We start from the raw sequence: 22,750 nt of genomic DNA on the forward strand, positions 1-22,750 counted from the left end.
CTATGATTCCCAGCCTGTCAGGATGGCCACCCTGCAGGCTGCAACCCTTTATGAGATATAAAGCTCTCCTTTCCAAATTTATGAACCTTGTCATTCTTCAGTTGACAACATCTAAAAAGATTGGCTTGCCATTCATCTACTGGTACAGTCTTCTGAAAACAGTTGGTTTCTAAGAATGGTAAGAAACCAGGAACAAGCCTCCATGGACTTTTTAAGGCCTAAAATAATTGCTTCCTCCTCCCCTGCTTCCATTGAACTTTGGTCACACCACTGGAATAACACTATCTGTCTTGACATAATGTGTATTATATAAAGGTCTTGTTCCTTTCTACAGTGCACTAGGAGAAGACTTATGTTTTAGAGAGCAGTATATTTTCCCTACCTAACACAGTTACTGATAGACAGTAAAAGCTTAATTGGTATCTGTTTAATGAAGGCCTGAGGGAAGAAACAAGGTGAGTTAAAGGTAAAATATGTCAAATGAAATTTAGCTTGAATGTAAGCTGTCCACTTACATTCAAGTTCATCCTAAAGGTTTCTTCGCACATAGTGAACTGTACCCTATTTGGATGTGTAAACAGACCGTAACCTACTCTTGTGCAATCACTGAGTTTCAAATGTGGCCGATTGTTCAAATCATGTTCAAATATGACAAATGCAAAGGAAGGTTTTTAAAATATCTCAGGATCTCATACACCCTATGCAAAAGGCAAGGGTAAGCCTGGAGGCCGTCTTGCAACATTCTCTTCCACTCGAATAGCTATTGCTAGCATTGTGCCAGATTCCCATGGAAAGGTAAACGGCCTCAGGCATCATGAATGACTGATCCCATAGATGATTCACAGGTAAATTCCTTCATGGCCTCCCACAAACAAGGACATACCAATTGTAACTTTAGGTCTACAGTCTAAGTCTAACTCCTAAAACTCAAGTCTGATTCCACACTGATACTATCAATCACAAGTGTATTTTCCCAGGTTTAGAACAAAAACAAGAGGAGATCAGTCATTCTTCCATCTACCCAGAGATGTCTGCATAATTGATTCTTCCTCTATTACCTTTTTCTCTTCAAACATTCACCTTACCTTATATAAAATGTAGATTATGGGGCACTAACTAGTCTCACAGGAATATAACTATTTGCCTTAATGCCTACCTGCCTCTCTTCCTACGTGCCTCCCCCCATTTAAGGGAATGTGTAAACATAAAACATCTTAAACACCTCTTCAGAAAACCTCCTTGCTTTTTCCCAGATGTGTCCTAAAGCTGGCTTATTAAACTTCGATTGATTGGGACTTGTGCCTTAGTTACTCATTCTGTTTATCACAAACGTCAAAGTGTAATCCATCTAGCTGTTGCTGAACCTCGCTTCTGTACATCATTTTCTGTATGTCACTTATCTGCTTCTGCCCAATAATCTTTTCCAACCACGTGTCAGTGCTGGAGCCTCTCTGAACCTGTTCTGGTTTGGGAGGCTGCCCAATTCTTGAATGGTTCTTTGCTCAATTAAACTGTTAAATTTAATTTTTCTAACGTTTTTCTTTAAAGAAATAAAAAGCCCAGGAATCACAGTTTATTCACCTCATTGAATTTTATTCTTATCCAAACATTCCTATTGGCAAACTCTCAGGAACACAAAATATGCTTCACAAACTCTCTTTTATAAATAATAGAACCTCAATAATTCTTCTAAGATGGCTATCCTTGATCATTTAATATAGAAACCTACTGGACAAAGTTCCAGTTTAGTGGTTCCTTTTATTAAAATCCCTATTAATAAGTTTAAGAAGGGGCCTGGGTTCAATATTTCCTATTATAAAAATGGAAAATTTTTGTAATATAATATCTGACAAAAAAATCTCACTATTATAGACAGTGTAGCATGTAGCCCAATTATTTGATGTAACTTCAAATCTGATGCTATGAAATTAGGACAGAAAATCAATTGTATATCCTTGTGAAACAGTTGATTACTACAGTTTAACTTGCATTCCAGTCAACTGCCATCTTTGTTTTATTCCTGCTATATCAGTTGTCTGCTAATCAGTATCTTTAACACTGAAATGGAATATCAATTTCTCCTTGGAAAATATGCACCATAAAGTCTTCTTTGAAATGGTTTTATATCGTATTTCAACAAAATAATTCCATATGTTATTTTTTCCCATGCTTTTGATGCTGTTTTTGAAATGTACAGTTTTACAAAGGTGCCCATGGGTAAGCCAAATATCCTACATAAGCAGCCAGTTCTGTTTCAAATGACTCTCTTCCCAGAGTCTCGTGGATGAGCCCCTACCGGCTGTTGAAACGCAGAGGCTTTTGTGTGATTTGAAACTCTCAGCTGGCTTTCCAGGCAAAGAGACACAGAGTCAGTGTGTAAAGAGAAATTCATTGGTGTACAGCTTTCTTCTTCTACTTAGTTTCTTACCCAGTATCTTTTGCTTTTTAGTGTTAATACCCCTGCTGCTGTATTCCCACTGTGTGAGAGATTATTCCTACCATTTAAATAAAAGGTATGGGCAAAAAGCAATGGATGACAATAACTTGACACCATTAAAGTACCTTTACTTCATTCATTTTCCCTTTTACCTGGAGGGAATCATTATCACCACTGCAGTTTTTAACATGCTGTGTATTTATAAGGCAAACTGAAGGCCTTTTGTGCTGGGTTAGGATGATGGGTTGAGTAAAGCTTGCAAGAGGTGGAGCTGTTCTAGTGTGAGAGGAAACATTACAAACTTTAAATAGCACAGTCATAGAATGATGTGGCCGAGAAAACACACCTTGCTTTGGTAAATATGCAAACAAACAAATTTTACATTGAAGTTATTATATTTTTTAAATAATGTCTTTAAAGCTTCAGTGGCAAATAATTAAATAAACTCTACATTAATAAAAAGGTTAATCATCTTACCAAAACACATCGGGTCCATGGACCCCATTCAGATATCACACAGTCCTCAGGGCATGGTAATTTGCACACTCTAGAGCCCAGGGGCATCTCTTCCGGGTCACAGAGGTAATCCTCTACATGTTCAGAAGGGCCATCTGCTGTATTCTGCATGCATCTAAAAAAGAACATAAACATATTCTAGAAAATATACATACCTTCTCGAAGTGAAGAAAACAAGACAATTAGAATGACCAACCCACAGGACAGATGGTTCTCCTTAAGACATCGTTATGGGGGTGGGGAGTAGGAAGCTTTGTTATCTAATGAAATTCTCCAGAAATGAAGACTTAAAAGGATCTTTGCCTCTCCTAAATATTTGTAGGGCTTCTGCATGATTCAAAAATGTGTTTTGCATTCATGAGTCTTTGAATATAAGAGCCATTGTGTGTATGTAAACTCTGCATGTTATAAAAGATTCTTCTGAAAGCAGAGGGTCATTTATACACATGTGAGGCAGAAACTAATGAGGAATTGTCCAAAGAGCTTCATAGAGGGCTTACAATTTGGCATATTATGCATTTATTCTTCTCAAGAAAATGATGGATTTCATAGAGAAAGTAGAGTTAGTTGATTTATATGTGATGAAAGACCAGGCACACTGAAATCTCTAAGTGGGAGATTTCATTGTTTGTGAAAACAACTAGAGGCATTTATCAATTCATTTTGTCATTTTAAAAGTAATTTTAGCCTCCCTTCTGCTCTGAATCTTAAACGAAAGTGAGAAGTGAAAAGACAATTGTAACAGGTATAGCATAGGTTCTCTAAATATGGTTATTTGGATTTTCCTACTACTTGACTTAAAAAAATTGTTAGTTTGTGTTCCATTTTATTCTCCTGTAAGCAGTCATGAAGGGCTCCTTATTCATCTTTTGGGAATCTAATTAACATGGCTAGTATCAGACTTCACTTTTACCATAGTAAATAATCTCTCTGGGCACTTAAATATTATAGCAGGAGAGAAAACCTTTCTCTCTCATGCATAACTTGGAAAAGGTCAGCCAACTTAATGGATTCAGGAAGAGAACTGCATTTCAGGAGTTAAAAAGGAAGGCTTGAACTCTCAAGTCTCTCAAACCTAGTGTCATGTATTAAAATATCAGTTGAATTAAATTGCCAGTGATACCTGGCATCCCAACTTTTCTCAGGGATTTACAATCAGCAGGAACATTCACAAATCTACTCTACAGAGTCCCCTTGCTATGCAATGTTGCTGAACTTAAGAGGAATGTCCTTTCCCTGTGGGATACATTCAAACACTGGAAAGCTGTGTTGTTGGTCATGTCTTAATGGGCCTGTAGCCTGAAAAAATATGCAAATACCTATGCATTTTTTTTTTTGTATACTGGATACATACATAAAAAGCAATCACAAAAATATGCAAATTAGATATTGATATGATTTCATTGTTGAAAAAATAAATTATGAATATTTTTGGGAGAATTTGAGTTTCCCAGGAAAAATTTCTACCTTCAATATCATTTTAAAAATGTTCTGTTGACAGCAGCTTAGAGATGACATGTTGCAGACAGGGCATTTCAGTGCTCAAAAGTTGGATTTGCTCCTAAGAATAGATTACATTTGGGTAGGTACTGTCACTATATGCAAAGATCAACTTGTAGAATTACCTATTGATCCAGAGTTAAGAACAGATACCCAACACTCTATTAGGCAGTTATGTACATAAATCTTTATTTTCAAAGATTTCTCTTGATATGATTTGGCTCTGTGTCCCCACCCAAATCTCCTGTTGAATTGGAATTCTCAGTGTTACGGGAGGGCCCTGGTGGGAGGTCACTGGATCATGGGGGTGGATGGTCCCTTTGCTGTTCTCATGACAGTGAGTTCTCATGAGATATGATAGTTTAAAAGTATGCAGCACCTCCCCCTTTGCTTTTTCTCTCTTGCCACCAAGTGAAGATGTGCTTTCTTCCCCTTCACCCTTATGCCATGATTGTAAGTCTCCTCATGCCTCCCCAGAAACAGAAGCCTATACAATCCACAGAACCATGAGCTGATTAAACCTCTTTTCTTTATAAATTACCCCATCTCAGGTAGTTCTTTATAGCAGTGTGAAAACAGACTAATACAGAAAATTGGTACAAGAGAAGTGTAGCATTGCTATAAAGATACCTGAAAAAGTGGAAGCAGCTATGGAACTGGGTAATGGACAGAGGTCGGAACTGTTTGGAGGGATCAGAAGAAGACAGGAAGATGAGGGAAAGTTTGGAACTTCCTAAAGACTTGTTGAATGGTTGTGACCAAAATGCTGATAGAAATATGGATGGTGAAATCCAGGCTGAGGTGTTCTCAGATGGAGATGACAAGCTTATTGGGAAGTGGAATAAAGCTCACTTTTGCTATATTTTAGCAAAGAGATGGGTGGCATTGTACCCCTGCTCTAGAGATCTGTGGAACTTTGAACTTGAGAGAGATGATTTAGGGTATCTGGTGAAAGAAATTTCTAAGCAGCAAAACATTCAAGATGTGGCCTGGCTGCTTCTAAAAGCCTAACTTATTTGGATAAACAAGTAAATGACTCCAAACTGGAACTTACATTTAAAAAGGAAGAAGAGCACAAAGTTTAGAAAATTTGCAGCCCAGGCATGTGGTAGAAAAGAAAAACCCATTTTCTTGGAAGGAATTCAAGCCAGATGCGGGAATTTGTGTAAGAGGAGCCAGATGTTAGTAGCCAAGACAATGGAGAAAATGTCCCCAAGATGTTTCAGACACCTTCATGACAGCCACTCCCATCACAGGCCCAGAGGCCTAGGAGGGAAATTTTGTTTTGTGGGCCAGGCTCATGGTTCCACTGCTCTGTGCAGCCTCAGGACATGGCACCTTGCAACCCAGTCTCTCCAGCTCCAGCCATGGCTAAAAGGGGCCAAGGTACAGCTCAGGCTATTGAATTAGAGGATGCAAGTCCCAAAACCTTTATGGCTTCTACATGGTGTTAGGCCTGTGGGTGCACAAAAGCTAAGAGTTCAGGCTCAGGAGCCTCTACCTGGATTTCAGAGGATGTATGGAAATGCATGGATGTCCTGGCAGAAGTCTGCTGCAGGGGTAGAGCCTTCACTAGTAGGGCAGTGTGAAGTGGTGATGTTGGGTTGGGTTCCCCCACCGACAGAGTCCCCACTGGGGCACTGTCTAGTGGAGCTGTAGAAGTAGGGCCACAGTCCTCCAGACCCCAGAATGACAGATGGACTGACAGTTTGCACTGTGCACCTGGAAAAGCTATAGACACTCAATGCCAGCTCATGAAAGCAGCCTTGGGGACTGTACCCTGCAGAGCCACAGGGGTCGAGCTGCCCAAGGCCTTGGGAACACACCCCTGTGTCATTGTGGCCTAGATGTGAGACACAGAGTCAAAGGAGATTATTTTGAAGCTTTAAAATTTAATGACTGACCTGCTGGGTTCTGGACTTTCATGGGGCCTGAAACCTCTTTGTTTTGGCCAATATCTCCCATTTGGAATGGGGGAATTGTATCTTGGAGGTAACTAACTTGTTTTAGATTTTACAGGTTCATAGGCAGAGGGGACTTGCCTTGTCTCAAATGAGATTTTGGATTTGAAATTTTGAGTTAATGCTAGAATGAGTTAAGGCTTTGGGGAACTGTTGGGAAGGTATGGTTGTGTTTTGAAATATGAGAAGTACATGAGATTTGGGAAGGGCCAGGGTGGAATGATATGATTTGGCTCTATGCCCCCACCCAAATCTCATGTTGGGGGAGGGACCTGGTAGGGGGTGATTGGATCATAGGGCAGATTTTCCCCTTGCTGTTCTCATGATAGTGAATGAGTTCTCATGAGATCTGGTTGTTTGTAATGTGTGTGGCACTTCCCCCTTCACCCTTTCTCTCTCCTGCTGCCATGTGAAGACGTGCTTGCTTCTCCTTCACCGTTTTGTCGTGATTGTAAGTTTCCTGAAGGCTCCTTAGCCATGTCTCCTGTACTGCCTGTGGAACTGTGAGTCAATTAAACCTGTTTTCTTTATAAATTAGTCTCAGGAAGTTCTGTATAGCACTGTGAGAACAGACGAATACATCTCTCTTCCTTTTATTTTTTGTTATACAAGTAATATACTCATTTTAAGAAAATAAGAATAAAAATTTCCACAATTTCATCAGAGATAACCACTCCTAACAGGCTATATTAATAGACTATTACTTTAAATATCTATTTTCATTTTACAAAATAGAAGCAAATTTTTCCTATTCGTACCATTTTAAAAATCTACAATATATTATGATCATCTTCTTGTCATTAACTATTTTTCTAAGATATATTTTAATGTCTACATTTGAATTCCATTGCTTAAATGTGCCACAATTGCTAAAATGTTCCTGTTGTAGCATTCAGGCTACTTACAGGTTTATTTTTGTTATTTTGCATTAAAAATTTTTATAATCACCCTAGAATACAGAATAAATATTTGGATCAAGTTTTAAGCCCAAAGGAAGGGACTTTGAATTCCTTTGCTTTCTTCAAATTCTTGGTCTTTCTTTCAAGGAGCAAGAATTATACCGTGAGAAAACTGAACTATATTAGAGATACATGGTGTAGAACCAAGTTGTAGGCAAAGGGTGAAGTCAGAAGCCCATCATAGGTGTGGTAAAGAGGCTGTATTTTCTGCATAGATTTAAAAAGCAACAATAACTAAATCTGTCTGTTTTTTATTATCACTATGTGCTGGCAATTCTAGAAAAAGTCAGTGAAAAAAATATCCTTCCCTACCAAGGCAAACCACTTCTACCACCACTCCTTGATAGGCTATAACATCCTTAAAGAGGAAGAGTGTAATTGAATAAATTTAAACTTCCTTTTTTATAGACCCATCTATCCTGAAAATGTCACCCAACACTTGCATTGAAGCAGGACATTTTGACCTTCATTAGAGAGGATAATTTAAGGGAGGTGTACTACTCAATCAGTAACAAACAGAAACATCATTACATGATTAGAGATCGCAATCAATACTGACCTCTTTTCTCTATTTGCATTGAAGTTGTTTACTAAAAAAATAAATTGATCTGAAAAGTTACTTTGTTTAGAATGTGTTTGGAAATGTTAAGAGTATCTATTTACAAAGCAAAAAAAAAAAAAAAAAAAAAAAAAAGTAAGATGTACACAGACAGTGGAAGGGAAAGCTGAAGAAAACCACCCAGTAGTTCTTTTATTATAAATATTTTTTGTTTGAGATGGAGTCTTGCTCTGTGGCCAGGCTGGAGGGCAGTGGCACCATCTCAGCTCACTGCAACCTCCACCTCCGGGATTCAAACAATTCTCCTGCCTCAGCCTCCTGAGTAGCTAGGACTACAGGTGTGCGCCACCATGCGCAGCTAATTTTTGTATTTTTAGTAGACATGGGGTTTCACCATGTTGGCCAGGATGATCTTGATTTCTTGATCATGTGATCTGCCTTCCTCGGCCTCCCAAAGTGCTGGGATTACGGGCATGAACTGCTGCACCCGGCCTATAATTTTTTTTTTTACTAATGAGACAACAAACCTGATCAAAGTTTTGATTTTGAAGAAAAAAATAATTTGAAAGGAGAATAGTGGAAAACAGAATCTCTTCTTTTTTCTGTGTCCCTATCTACTCATTACCTCTCTACATCTTCCCCATTTCCAGTCTACCTATATTAAGGTCCTCAGAGAAAAAATAAATTGAGAGTTCAGATGGGCTTTTGAAAAAAGAAATATAAAACTTTTTATTAGACATAAATTATATATAGGCTCATATCAAAGGTTTTATATGGTAAAACAAATATTAACTTGTTCTGCTTTCCTACTGAAGTAGATTAAAACATATCAATCTTAAATGCATGAAAGGTTAGGTTATGGGTAAGAATGAACTTCTTCATAACTTGGGTTGCTGTGTGCTGGATATTCTTATACTTGTCTTTCCTGGGTGTTACTGAGAAGGGTTAAAAGAAACCAGTGTATTTAAAAAGAGTGGAGGGAGACGTGGGTTTGAATTCCAATGCTGCCACTTTAATAGATGGGTGTTCTTGGTACATTATTTAGTACTTGAGAATCTAATCTACAAAATGGAGGTGATAAAACCTCATGCACTTGTTTGACAGAGTTCTAGAGCCCTTAAGGATCATGTGATAAATGCTGTATGGAAAATTTAATGAGTATCAATCTAGTGTTAGGCAGTAGGGAATTCTTATGAATATGGTGGGTTCTCTGTTTTAAGAAATTTATAGTTTTATTACAGGGATAGACATGAAGAGGGGTCTTTTCAATACAGTGAGGAGTATATGGAGTGTAATAGAACAACCCTGTCCAATGGAACTTTCTGCCATGACAAAAAAATACTCTATGTCTGTGCTGTCCAACAGATAGCTGCCAGCCACATGTGGCTATGGAGCACTGAGGCATGGCTAGTGTGACTGGGGAGATGAATTTTTAATTTAATTTAATCTTAATTTGTTTAAATTTAAATTGAGTTAGTGCGGCTAGTGGCTATCCTATTGACCAGTGTAGCTACAGAAGAACAAGTGACAGGCAGGAACTAGCTGGGGGTTTCAGAGAAAGCTCCCTGGATAACAGGATAGTTAGTATTCAGTTAGCCAGTTTGATACAAAAGAGCAAGAGTTTAAAACAGATTATTTTAAAAATGAACTTGGACATATATTTGGCCTTTAAGCAAAAAAGTTATTGGGGTTGAAAATCTGCATTAGTTCAGATTGAATACGCTGTTCCTTCTCTTTAAGGGTATTTGAAGTGAAGCTTCCTAAATCAGAAGGCCAGAATAGAATAAACTGCTGCTTGAAGCAGATTCTCCTAGAGTTTTCCATGAACACAGATTCCCTAAAAGCAAAACTGCAGACAATTTTATCCAGAAGACTGGGGAGGAGTGAACAGTTGTGTTGGCACATGTGCAATTGGGAGATGGTTTTGTGTCTTGCTTCTCTGTGTAATTAGGCTTTGTCTTACCTCACTTTTCGGGTTTGCACGCCCTCTCCACAGTTCTCCCGCATATTCACAAAAGTCACCTTGCAGATGCTCCAGGGCTCTGTGACCCATAGGTACTGATTGCAGTCACTGTGGCATGGGACAACCTCATACACCTGAAACACACATGGCTCTCAGCAATCTCAGGGAATCTGGTAAGAGTGAGCAAGAAGACTTCCACACCATAACAACAATCATTCCACTGTTAAGCTACTTCCTTTCCCCTCCTTTATGGCTTATTATTCTAACATTGCAATAGAGAGAACTCAAGAGTTCTAGCAGTAAAGGATAGGGCTAACCATGTTGTATTCTGTTGCTCTGCTATTACGCTGCAGGTGTGAATCCGATCAACTGGATCACATTAGAAAGGTTACATATTTTCCTGTGCTGACCCTTAACACACTGTATTGTAACTTTCTGGACCATCTGTGTAATTTACAGTTTCGTGTGACTTCAATACTAGCCCAGGGTGCTCACATGTTAGGTACTCAACAGGGATTTGCAGAATGATTGAATGAACAATGAATTGATGAATTAAATATGTATAAAACATAGCTGTTTTCCAAATAAATACAATTTGACCTATTTTCCAGATAAGTATAAATCATGATGAGAATTTACATTTTTGGTGTGTATCATATGGGAAACTAAATTAAAAAGATAAACAATATGAAATAAAGCCATCTTAAAATGAATCCTCAATCATTTAAGGATTGGAAGCAGAGTCTGATATTGGTCTACAACCCCAAGCAGTGAGGGCCACATGAAACAAAGCAATTTGTCTCTGCTCCAGGGTCCATAAAGCCTTTCAGTCCCACATTTGGGGTGGTGTGCTTGGTTTCAGGGTTTTTAGTACAATGAACCAATTATGTTCTTTTTTCAACGAGAAGAATGACTAAATAAAGGAAATAAATGACACTTAATCCACTGCAACCAAGCTGACTCAGGCATTAAATACAATTCTTTCAAAGTATTTTTCTAATCTATGATAGTACAACTCTATTCCTTATTTTATACACACACACACACTTCTTGAAGAGACAGAGAGAGAGAGAGAGAGAGAGAGAGAGAAGAGAAAAACTATAGCTTTTTACGGGATGAATTCTAGAAAAGATAGACTTAAATAGCCCTTTGGAGCCATTCTTTTGTGCCAATTTTAGTGCACTAAAAACCTAAGTAAAATGAATAAAGTGGACCTGTCTCAAAGAAGAATGAAAAATGCACTGTTGGAGTCAAATTCTGCAATGATTGCCATAAGTGATTACATTCACATTTAGGTGCTGTATTAAAATAGAACTAAATAGCACAGGATAAAACATTACCCTACAACTCATGGTGAAAAGAAAAACCGAAGGAGAAATGCTGTTCTTCCTAATCCTTTGATGGCTTTTATTTTAATCCCCTGTATTGAAGTGAATACCGATCAGTTCAGAACAATCTCCAACCCACCCATTTTCAGTCCACTTGCACTTTTTCCTTCTCCCTCTGAAAAGCACAAGACCATTAATAACGGGTGTCACTGCCTATCAAGATTAGCGAAGTGAAACTTGTTCTTCCCAACTCTTGTTCACCTCAGTCCTTAATATTACAATGAGGGATATGAAATACAGGAACACAGGTAACTATGATATAAAAGAAAAAGAAAACAGCTATAGAAAAAATTCTTAAATGGAAAATGTGATATTTTCTCCCTGTAAAACATAAAAGACAAGGCAAGAAGAGAAATGTGCTCTCAGAAACCAGGAAATTTTAGAAAAGAAGCATTCTATTAAGAACCATGAGTTTTAAGAGTTCTTACCTGTGCCTGGAGTGGTGTTCAACAGGAATGATGAAAAAGGAAACAAGATAAAACGTCAGTATGCTATGAGAAGAACTCGTGGTAAGTTTCAAGTATTATTACTTAAATGTAAAAACCTACTTTTTTGGTAAAATACTAGAACATTTTTCTTAGGTCATAGGAGATAACACACAACTACTTATTATTGTTGAAAAGTAAGACACACAAATGAGTATTGTAAATAGCAGAGCCAATGAAAAAATTAGATGGGCAGGATGGAGCAATCTTGGAAAACGGAGTTGACCTCAAAATACATAGCATGGGAAATTGATATATAATGCAAATAACTTGTGATCCAACTTGTCAATGGACTATTGTCTATCAGTATATTTGTAGCTTGATCTAGCCATTGATTTACCTTAATTAGTTCAGCTGTTTTGTAGAAAATGAGGATTTGAGTACTTCCTTCCTCAGCTAGAAAAATAGAAACTCAGAGACCGTTTTCAAGCCAACGGGCTTCTGATTATTTTACTGAGGAATGTATAATCGTAGTAAACATCTATGTGATTTAAAATTTTCAACATTAACACGAATCTTTACATTTTTATTTTCCCTAAACATCTCACTAATACACAAATTCATATAAGTTTCTATTTTTATGCAGAACATTTATGCTCAAATGTTCAAAAATGTATTATTTGTTTTTGCTTTGATTTTTCGGTTGTTAATGTCTCAATAAGCCTTCAGTCAACTGATACCAAGTCACAATACCCCTGTCAAACTGCATCAGAATATATTAGAGTTGGAAAGTGACAAATGGTTTAGGCTAAACAATAATAGCAAAGACAACTTGGCCTGAGGTTTTGAACCTTTTGAAATTCACACTTAAGGAAAATCTGAGGCAAACACAGATTTTAATTGCATATCTGACTGGGTGCACACATACATGCTAAAGTGAAATAGGTATGAGTACGTGTAGAATTTCTCTTTTTAGGATTGTGAATCATACATAATTTATCAAAATTTAAATTTGCTACTGAAAATTCAAGGTTTCAAAATGTGTAGAGAAATATTCTTTTGTATTATAAACATTTTAGTTCAGTTATTCTGTTTTACAGTTATATAATTATAGTTGCTGAACTGAATTTTCTTCTTTGGAAATTTCCTTAGCATCTTAGAAACGCAAAATGCTCTGTGACAGGGAAGCTAAACTACCAGTAGATGGCAGCAAGGGAGTGTGTTATTTACCCTCCATTGCACCTAAAGATAAAATCAGCAACTTCACTTGGGGAACAATCAAGACTCTTTAGAGTACTTATTATAGAATTTAATTCTTCACGATCTTCATCTTAATTTACTTAATTCCAAAGGTCTTTCTGTTTTCTCTACAATGTACTTTTATTATGAACAAAGTTATGTCAATCTGGGAAGTAAAGTATGTATACAGGTAAGCAGTGTGTTTAGAGATTAAAATGAGTCTATATATGTGTGAAACAGTTCTACGTCTTTAAGGACTTGATTATTTGGTTGTGATTTAAATTCAAATACACAACGTAACACCCACACATAATATATGAAATTATTCTTTGTTAATTCACCTGTAGGCCAAACATGGTAATAATTGTCGGATTAGGGTACATTTCATTTAAATTAGTCACAATTCCTCCATTAGGCTTTTTTCTTTTTATTTCTAATAGAACAGAATAACAACTATTAACAGCAGGTAAGAAAGAATGCATCAAAAGTCAGAGTTCCAAATAAAACTGAAAATGGTCAATCAGTAAATTGATAATATACTTATAGTGACTTTGAGGCCATCTTTGTAGTTGTTTTCTCAATTTGTTTTATATCAAACACATTTAAACAAACAGTATATATTTTTCCTAATTTTAGATCCAAATCCATATTATTTCTTTGATTTTAATTTAAGTAGTTGGTAATTGAGATGTCTTTTCTGACAGTCTGGGGAAACTATAAGAATGAGATAATCTCAGCCTACATGTTAGATACGATCTTATGACAGATTAAATACCTTGACATTATTTCAAAGATAGGTGTCATTTTTCTCTCCATTGAATTATATACATATTCATATACTTGCAAGGTATGGAATCTCCAGAGAATACAGAGATAATATGTCTAATTTGAAATTTTAATAACATATGTGTATTTATTCAGGCATTCTAATGGTAAAAATGGGTCAATTTTTTATTCAATAGCTATTATTTACTGTTCTCCATTTTGGAGAAAAAAATCAGATCATTGTGAATCTCAACAATATCTTAACACTGTCAATGATAGAAAATACCTGGTTGACATGGTCCAGTTTGGGGCAAGGCCTTCCTCCATTATATGGTTTTTCACGCAGCCATTTAGAACGAACCTTCACACCACTTCCACAGGACTTGCTGCAGCGCGACCAGTTGGACCACTCACTGAGCTTGCAGTCTGAGGGGCAGGGGATGATGCAGGCCTCTTCAATGTAACCTGAGTGAAGGGAAATGAGATAAGAGTCATCTCCTCCACCTGTCACTCTCCCACTACCACCCACTATTCTAGCTCATTTAGAAGGTCCAAGACTGACTTGACAGCAGCATGCAAATGCAGAGGTGTCTCCGTTGTTAGGGACTTAAATTAAATTCTGCAGGAAAATGTCACATATATACAGTGACTCTGTTAAAATAACAGTTGAGCAGCTGCCATGTGGTCTGCTTAGGATTCATGCTCACCATATTTCAACATTTCTGACTGACAGCTCGTGTTTAATTGACAATAACCTGTCTGCTGCCATATCATTCTCATGCTGACAGAATGACACATTAAAAAATTATAACACTTTTCTGTAAAACCCTATCTGTTAATGTCACACAAGTTCAGGGTTCTGAGTCCATGCAACATTCTTTCTTAAGAAATCCCAGTCCCTTTCACTCAGTACCCAAAAGAAACCATTTAACTTAGCATCTTGTTTTTCTCCTCCTTTGAAAATAAAGTCTGAAGAAAAATGAAGGATGTTAAGTAATGTCTCATATTTAACATGCTGTCCCTTTCAAGGCACCTTCATATCTTATATCCATTTGATTCTCTTGAAAATCTTATGTATGAATTGTGCAAGTATTGATATTCTAACTGGCAGATAAGAAAACAAATGCAGAGTGATGACTGACTGAGTCCAAGGTTACACAGTAAGGGATGGGGAAAAGTTTTCTGAGGTCTGATCCAGTACTCATTCCGTCAAATCACCCAACCAATTCAATTAATAGTGCACAGATTTGTTTTGGGAAATGGGAGTATTCTATCTTTGAATAGTTCTTAACTGCAAACTTGCCATTTCACAATACAAATTAAACACTATTATTCTCAAGGCAAACATGTGAAAACAGCAAAATTCCTCTAGTCAAGAATGAAATACACGATTGTCCTCTATAATAGTCTGAATGTGGAGGGAGGGTGTTCTTGGTACAGGAAAACACTCTGCCTTACCATTTTATCTCAACAGCAGAGATTCGATTTTGACAATGATTATAATGTAAACAGTTGATACTAGGCAACTCTAGGTAGATTTTTAAAAATTTATGGAGATATAATTCATATTCCATAAAAATAATCTCATGTTTTGGTTTTCAGTATGTTTGCTGAGTTGTGCAACCATCACCACCATCTAATTTTAGAATATCTGTTTTACTCCAAAAATAAACCCTATGGTTACTGGCAGCCACTTCCTATTTTCCCCTTCCTCATCCCCTGCCAACCATAAATCTGCTTTCTATCTCTATGAATTTGCCTAATCTAGACATTTTGTATAAATGAAATAAAACATTACGTGATCTTATTTCTATTTTGTTTTAGAGATGATGTCTCACTCTGTCACCCAGGCTGGAGTGCAGTGGTGTCATCATAGCTCACAGCAGCCTTGACCTCCTGCACTCAAGAGATCCTCCTACATCAGCCTCTTAAGTAGCTGAGCTGGGACTCAGGGTGCTCACCATCATGCCAGGCGGATTTTCATATTTTTTAATAGAGATGAGGTATTACTGTGTTGCTCAGGTTGGTCTAGAACTTCTGGCCTCAAGCTATCCTTGGCCTTCCGAAGTATCGGGATTACAGGTGTGAACCACCATGCCTGGCTGGCTTCCTTCACTTAGTACAATGTTTTCAAGGTTCATTTATGTTATAACATGTATCAGTTCTTCAGTCCTTTCTATGATTGAATAATATTTCATTGTATGGACATTTCACATTGTTTATCCACTCATCAGTTAATGGACATTCGAGTTCTCACTTTTTGTCTAGGAATAATGCTGCTAGGAACATTTGTTTACAAGCTTCTGTGTGGGCATACATTTTCAATTCCCTTGAATATATACATTACAGTGAAATTGCTCAGTCATGTGGTAACCCATTTAGCTTTTTCAGGAAGTGTCACTGTTTTCCAAAATGACTGCACCACTTTACATTCCACAAGATATGTATGCATGTTCCAATTTCTATGAATTCTTGTCAAACTTGTTATTGTCTCTTTTTTAAAATTTTAGTGTTCCTTGAAGAACAAAAGTTTTAAATGCTAATGAAGACCAGTTTGTCTTTTTTCCTTGGTTGTTAGTGCTTTGGTATTATATCTAGGAACCCACTACTGAAATCAAAGTCATCTAGGTTTAGAGTTGTGTTTTCTCATGAGAATTTTATAGTTTTAGCTTGTATATTTAGGTGCATGTTTCATTTTGAGTTAATTTTTGTTTATGATAAAAGGTAGAGGTCCAACTTCATTCTTTTGCATGTGGTTATTGAGTTATCCTGTCTTCAGTTGTTGAAAAATACTGTTATTTCCTAATTGAACTGTTTTGGCACCCTTGTTGAAAATCAGTTGGCCACAATGTAACGATTTCGTTTTGAACCCTAAATTCCATTTATCTCTGTGTCTAGTTTCATGATAGTACCATAGTCTTGACTACTGTAACTTTGTAGCAAGTACTGAAATCCAGAAGTGTGAGTCTTCCTATTTTGTTTATCCTTTTAAAGATAGATTTGGCTATTTTGAGTCAAATTTCTATATACATTTTAGAGTAAGATTGTCAATTTCTGCAAAAAATTGCAGCTATGATTTTGATAGGAATTGTGTCAAATTTATTGATCAGTTTGGGAGTACTGCTGTCTTAACTCAGACACATGGAATTTATTTCCATTTATATAGATCTTTAATTTCTTTCAATGATGTTTTATAGTCTTCAGTGTACAGGTCTTGAACTTATTTTGTTATATTTATTTCTAAGTATTTTATTCTTTTTAGCGTAGGTAGGTTTTTAAAAAGAACCAACAAGCATTAATTTCTTTAACTACAGGAAAGTCAGACCACCTTTAAACCAAAATGGCAAATTTAATCTATAAGATTGTGCCCCAACTGTCCTGTACTGAAAGTGTTAAAATACTAATTTACTATATAGTATTTCCTAGCCTTGCCTAATCATAAATTACCTGAGACACATGTTAAAAATACAAGCTTCCACCACTCTCAAGTTACTGACATTAATATAATCCATCATGCTTACTCAGGTTTCACAAGTTTTACTTTCAATCATTTGTCTGTGTGATTGTGTAGGACTTAAGTTAGGAAGAGCTACTGTAAGATACAGGCAGAACCAAAAAAATGGAAGATAGATTTCTGGCATATCTTTTTATGTAATATCTCCTATACATTTGTCAGAGATATTTGTTTTAACCTTTGTAGTCTTCATACACGAAAGTGCATTTTCCATAGATGTAAATTTCACTGAACACACCCATGAAATAAATAGTCCAGAACTCTCCTCTGTATTCCCTTCCAGCCACTACCTCTTCTTAGAAGAGCAACCACTATCCTGACTCCTCGCAGTGTAGAATAGTTTTACTTTTTAAAAATTTCATGTAAATAGAATCATATAGTGTATATCCATTTGTACTAGCCTTTTCACTCTACATTGTGACGTGCATTTCATCTATATTGGTGCATATTGCTGAATACTGTTTATTCTAGTTGATGTGTAACATTCTATTGTGTGACTATACTATGGCTTATTTATTCATTCTATTGTTGGTAGGCATTTAGGTAGTTTTCAATATGGGGCCATTGTTAACATTGCTGCTATGGATATTCTAGAATGTGTTTTTTGATGGACATATGTATGCGTTTCTGTTTGGTGTACTCCTAGGAGAGAAATTGATAAATTGGATGGTATGTGTATTATATCATCCATTGTAAATGAAGTATAAAATAAATTTTAAAAAATAGGATCACAAATTTGGCATGAAGATTAGGATACAATGAAAAGTTCTGAAAGTGGGGATTAGTCCCAGATAATCTTTTGGAGGGCAGATGTGGCAGAGTTGGGATTTTGTTTGTTGTGAGACATAGAAGACAGAAAGAAGATGCCAGTGCTAAGTTTCTAATGTAACTTCACATATATTCAAGATGGCTTTTGGAGTATCAATAATGATCCAGAGGAAAGTCCAACAAAGAACTAAAGGAATATTTCAGAGTAGTGTTACTGAAATTTTAAAATAGATTGCAGTGATCTACTTAAATCTCACATTTTGACTTTATGCTTTGGGGTGGAGAAATAAGCCCCTTCATGATTCTGAGTTGAAATATATTTCAAATTCCATTCCCTTTTTCTAACAGTTCAGGCAGTAAATTAATTGACCTAAAATAGTAAGAGATGCCTAAAAAGAACTCTTCTTATTTTAGGGCCAGTAATAATTTATTTTCTTTAAATATATAATAGTTTAATAAATGGAATCAAACTTTAAAAGTATCTAAAGTCATTTCCAAATCAATAGCATTATGACCAGATTATTTAATAATATTTATAAGATTACAGTGAATTAAAAACCATCCAAATCATTTCCAAATATTATCAATGGCTCTGGCAAAAGAGCACTAGTATTTCAAAGGTAATAAGTTATTGAAATATTTTTAGAAGAATTGCATTCTGCCACCTTGATAAACTGCAAAATGTCCCTCAAAAGTAAACTTCTGGCCTTTTTTAGCTCAGTAATTATAACTGAAAATAGAAGCACATGGTGGTCTTTCATGTCACTACCCCACAGAGTAACAGATAAATGGAAATTCTTTTTTTGATTGAAATATTATGGCTTTAGTAAGATTTAACATGTATGACTTCATGATTCACATTGTGTTATTAAGGAGATAAAAAACTTTTATGTCTGATTTTCCAATAGCATATTCCAGAAAACATCTCTCGAATAAAATTCAGCCTATTAAACTGTTAAAAGATACAAATTAGAAACTGAGATAAAGATAAAACTGCAAAAGCGTATATTGCCTAGCATCTCAATTTTATTTTCCAATGTCTGACAACATTCAATAATTGCCTGTCATGTTTATCTAGCACCATTAAAACCCTTAATGCTACTGGTGAACTGCTAGATAAGCATTCCTCTGCCTTCTCTGCTCAGATCATTTTTTAGGGCAATTAACACCAAACAACCATGGGGGTGGAAAGATAGAAAAACATTTAGAATGTTTTAAGGCTAAATAAACTGCTGGCATCTTGTAGCAATGTATGGTTTCTGAGGATGCTGGAATAAAATGAATGACTTCACAATTAGGATATTAAAACTTTCAGCAGTTCAACACAGAATTTGACACTTGGAAAAATTAAACTCCAGACTTCTGATTATATTTTTGACTGCTGCTTTCAGGTTGAAATAAACACAAAACACTTGCAGGCTTAAAGTGGCAACTGGGGGACATATTGCCTTTGAGATATATACAATCACTCATTCATTTGAATTATGAATGTGGAGATAAAGTAGATTTCAACAAACTTCACAATTACTAAATTGTGCTGTTGAAAGGAGCACTGTTGATGGATCAAAGCATTCATTTTGAAAGCACATAGAAAATACTGGTTGGTTCTGATTTATAGCTGTGTGAATGAGTAACTCTGGCATTCTCTTTGAAACATCTAGATTAATTTCAAAAGCAACCTCAAAAATCTCTTCTACTTAAATGTGTATTATATGCACTTGACTGCAACTGGGAATGAGAAGATGTAGCTAGTCTCTTATCTATTGTCTATCTATTGACTAAGCTGGAAAAAATGGAAAAAAACCATTTTGCAAAAATTTTCCAAATGGACAATATTCTGGAGCAATTATATATTAAAAACTGGGGATCTGATACCTGGGGCAACCAAATTACTATGTATATATCCAAATTCCTATGTTCCAATGTTCTACCCATTGTGTATTTGATGGATGAAAAGTTATAAATCAACATTAGGTAATTAATTATCATAGTAAAGTACCCAGGAAAATTTATGGAAGTATAATATTAATTGTTTATTCATTTTATATACATTTGAAGGCATATGTTTTCATATCTGCTAAGTAGTTATAAATTTTCTCAGAAAATTTCAACATCAGTATGAATGGCTGTGAGGTTTTGTTATTGTTGTTATTTTAATACTGGGAGTTTATTCAATGACCATGCTTTTTCAGATTCATTTGTTCATATCTATGTACAAGCTCATTACCAAGGGCATTTCTTACAGCAAACTCTAAAGGCTTCTCTTGTGTAATAAGGAATTTGCCTGGCCCTTGTCCCTGATTCCTGAAAGGCAAATCTCTCGGCCCTGAGATTTCACTAGCGATAGAACTATCTATGTTATTCATGGTGGGCTCCTCAGACCACTTATTATGCCATAGGGATATCTCAGGAAGGGGCTGGTCACACCGGAGAGACCAATCATGTGATTGGAGAGTTGGAGCTTTGAGCTACATGTTATCTGACCCACCTCTAAGAAGGGAGAGATTGCATTTAACCACATGGCCAATGATTCCTCAGTCATGCGTATGTAATGAAACCTGAATAAAAACTCTGGATACCAAAGCTCAGGTGAGCTTTCTGTTTGGAAATGCACATCAGTGTGCTGACAGAAAGATGCCTCCTGACTCCATAAGGAGAGATTATGGATGTTTCATGTTTCAGATGCCCCCTCACCTCAGCTACCTGTCTTTTTGAGCTGGTTCTGATTTGTATCCTTTTGCTATTATAAAACTGCAGTGGTAAATATAGTGCTTTTCCAAGTTCTGTCAGCTGTTCTAGTGAATTATTGAGCCTGGGGCAGTACTGGGAAGTCAGAAATTTGCAACCAGCTTGTGAGAAGTAAGGTTGGCTTGGGGACTCCGAAATTTGTGGCTGATATCTGAAGTGAGAGGAGTCTTGTGGAGTACTGGTCCCTTAACCTGTGAAGTTTGGCCTAACTCCAGGTAGTCAGTATCATAATTATATTGCACTTTCAAATATATATTTTGTTAAAAAAGAAAATAAACTTATATATTTAAGAACCTGTGTCTATATTTTACTTATTCAACCATAACAACAAACCTTGGGAATAATTACACATATTAATTACACATTGACTTTCTCCTCATATTTAACATTTATAATTTTAACTAACATAATATTGGAAATCAGACGCAGAGTTTAAAAACCTCACTTTCATAATAGGGCTTTGTCAGGAATACAAACATTTGATAGAGTGTACAGATTGTGAAGATGAAGTAATGGAAAATGTATTAATTTTGAAGCTTATTAGAATGATTTATTTTTAACTTGTTCCAGTGCAATGCACTGTTCTTTCAATCAATTAAAATCTAATATTGCCATGAAAGTATTTGCAAAGGATGATCTCTAAACACTGGTTTATTGGATTCCAATAAGTATTAAACATAATTTTAACAAAAAGCATTCTGTTGTAAATTGAAAAACTGCTGCATTAAACTAGGTTAATCAGGTCTCTTTACCCTGGACTTTCTCTTTTCGGTAATACAAACTATGACTCTCTAAGAGAATGACTCAGATAGTGCATTCCCATAATTGCTGACTTTTTCACATAGCATCTCACTGGGGACCAGAGAAATAGATCTAAATAGATTATAATTGAAATGCTTTAAAATTGAATTCGTGTTTTGAACCATTCAGAATTTAAGATTTTTAAAGTAGGTTTTTTTTACTGTCCATTTCCAGGTATAGAAGAAAATGCAAAACCAAGCAACCAAACAAAAATGCCAAAAGCTTAAGAAAGTTTCTTCTTCCTACATTATTTTATATTTTACAGGTCAAAGGTCAAGCATGGATAAACTAGCAATAAATTTCAACAAAGGGAGGGGAAAGTGTTATTTGGATACATTTCCTGTTTTTTTTTTTTTTTAATGTCTATTTAAAAGATCAAAGGGGAGTCAATTTTGTTTTATATCCAGATTACTTAAAATTTCCTATAGTAGCAGAAATTGCTGATAAAAGCAAAATTCTAATTTTTCTTTTTTGGTTTTTGCAAATAATGAATTGTTCTTGGCAGTTAAATTTATTTTAAGCAATGGAACACTTTATTCCTAAAAAACTGATAGGAAAGCCAAATAAGGACACAGGATCTATTGGGGGCTATGTTTGACAGCCTGGCCTAAGGGGCTCTGGAAAACCCAGTTTGAAAACCATGATATGAAGTAGTAGATGAGTTGAGGTGTTGGGACATGAACAGACAGAACTAAATGATAATGGCAGATGCTCTTCCATCACACCTGACACAAATGGCAGCTGCAGGAAAATCTCCAGCCCATCTCTCCCTCATCACCTCCTCTGTACTCCCTTAGGGAGCCTGTGTGAGCTTAGTGCTGATCTCCACACCTTATTTAAATTCTACCCTAGGCAGTTGCTTTCTCTTTGTGCCCAAGTATCCTTAGATGCTCTTTCCTTCTTTCCTTGGCTCTTTAAACTTGCAACTAGTTACCTCAGGAAAAGTCTGTCCCTCACCCCCTGCCTCTCTTTTACATTTGAAAGGAAAAAAAGATTCCAGTTGTGAATGATAACTGCAAAAGCAGTACTAGCTCTACCTATGCTATCAAATGAGACATTGAAAATCTGAAATGAATTAGACATTAAATAAATTCTACCAAGTGGAAAAGCTCTTTGGAGAAATTAGGACTCCATTTCAGCTTGTTTACAAGACTCTATTTATTGCTTTTTCTGCCTGGTTTAATTAAACATGTTCTTCCTCAAATAC

The 22,750-nt window shown here is 36.1% G+C and overlaps 1 protein-coding gene across 1 annotated transcript in view; it reads right to left on the reverse strand.

Moving 5' to 3' along the window:
- Positions 1-22,750, reverse strand: part of LOC105475597 (thrombospondin type 1 domain containing 7A) — a 501,118-nt gene that overhangs the window by 50,015 nt on the left and 428,353 nt on the right. Inside the window, exons 14-17 of the mRNA XM_011730984.2 lie at positions 13,999-14,177; positions 11,712-11,717; positions 9,896-10,029; positions 2,915-3,068 (exon numbers count right to left, since the gene is read on the reverse strand). Of these exons, the coding sequence (XP_011729286.2) occupies positions 2,915-3,068; positions 9,896-10,029; positions 11,712-11,717; positions 13,999-14,177 (473 nt within the window). The remainder of the gene's footprint in view (positions 1-2,914; positions 3,069-9,895; positions 10,030-11,711; positions 11,718-13,998; positions 14,178-22,750) is intronic.

This window comes from Macaca nemestrina, chromosome 4, assembly GCF_043159975.1.
Source record: "Macaca nemestrina isolate mMacNem1 chromosome 4, mMacNem.hap1, whole genome shotgun sequence".
Classification (NCBI taxonomy): Eukaryota; Metazoa; Chordata; class Mammalia; order Primates; family Cercopithecidae; genus Macaca; species Macaca nemestrina.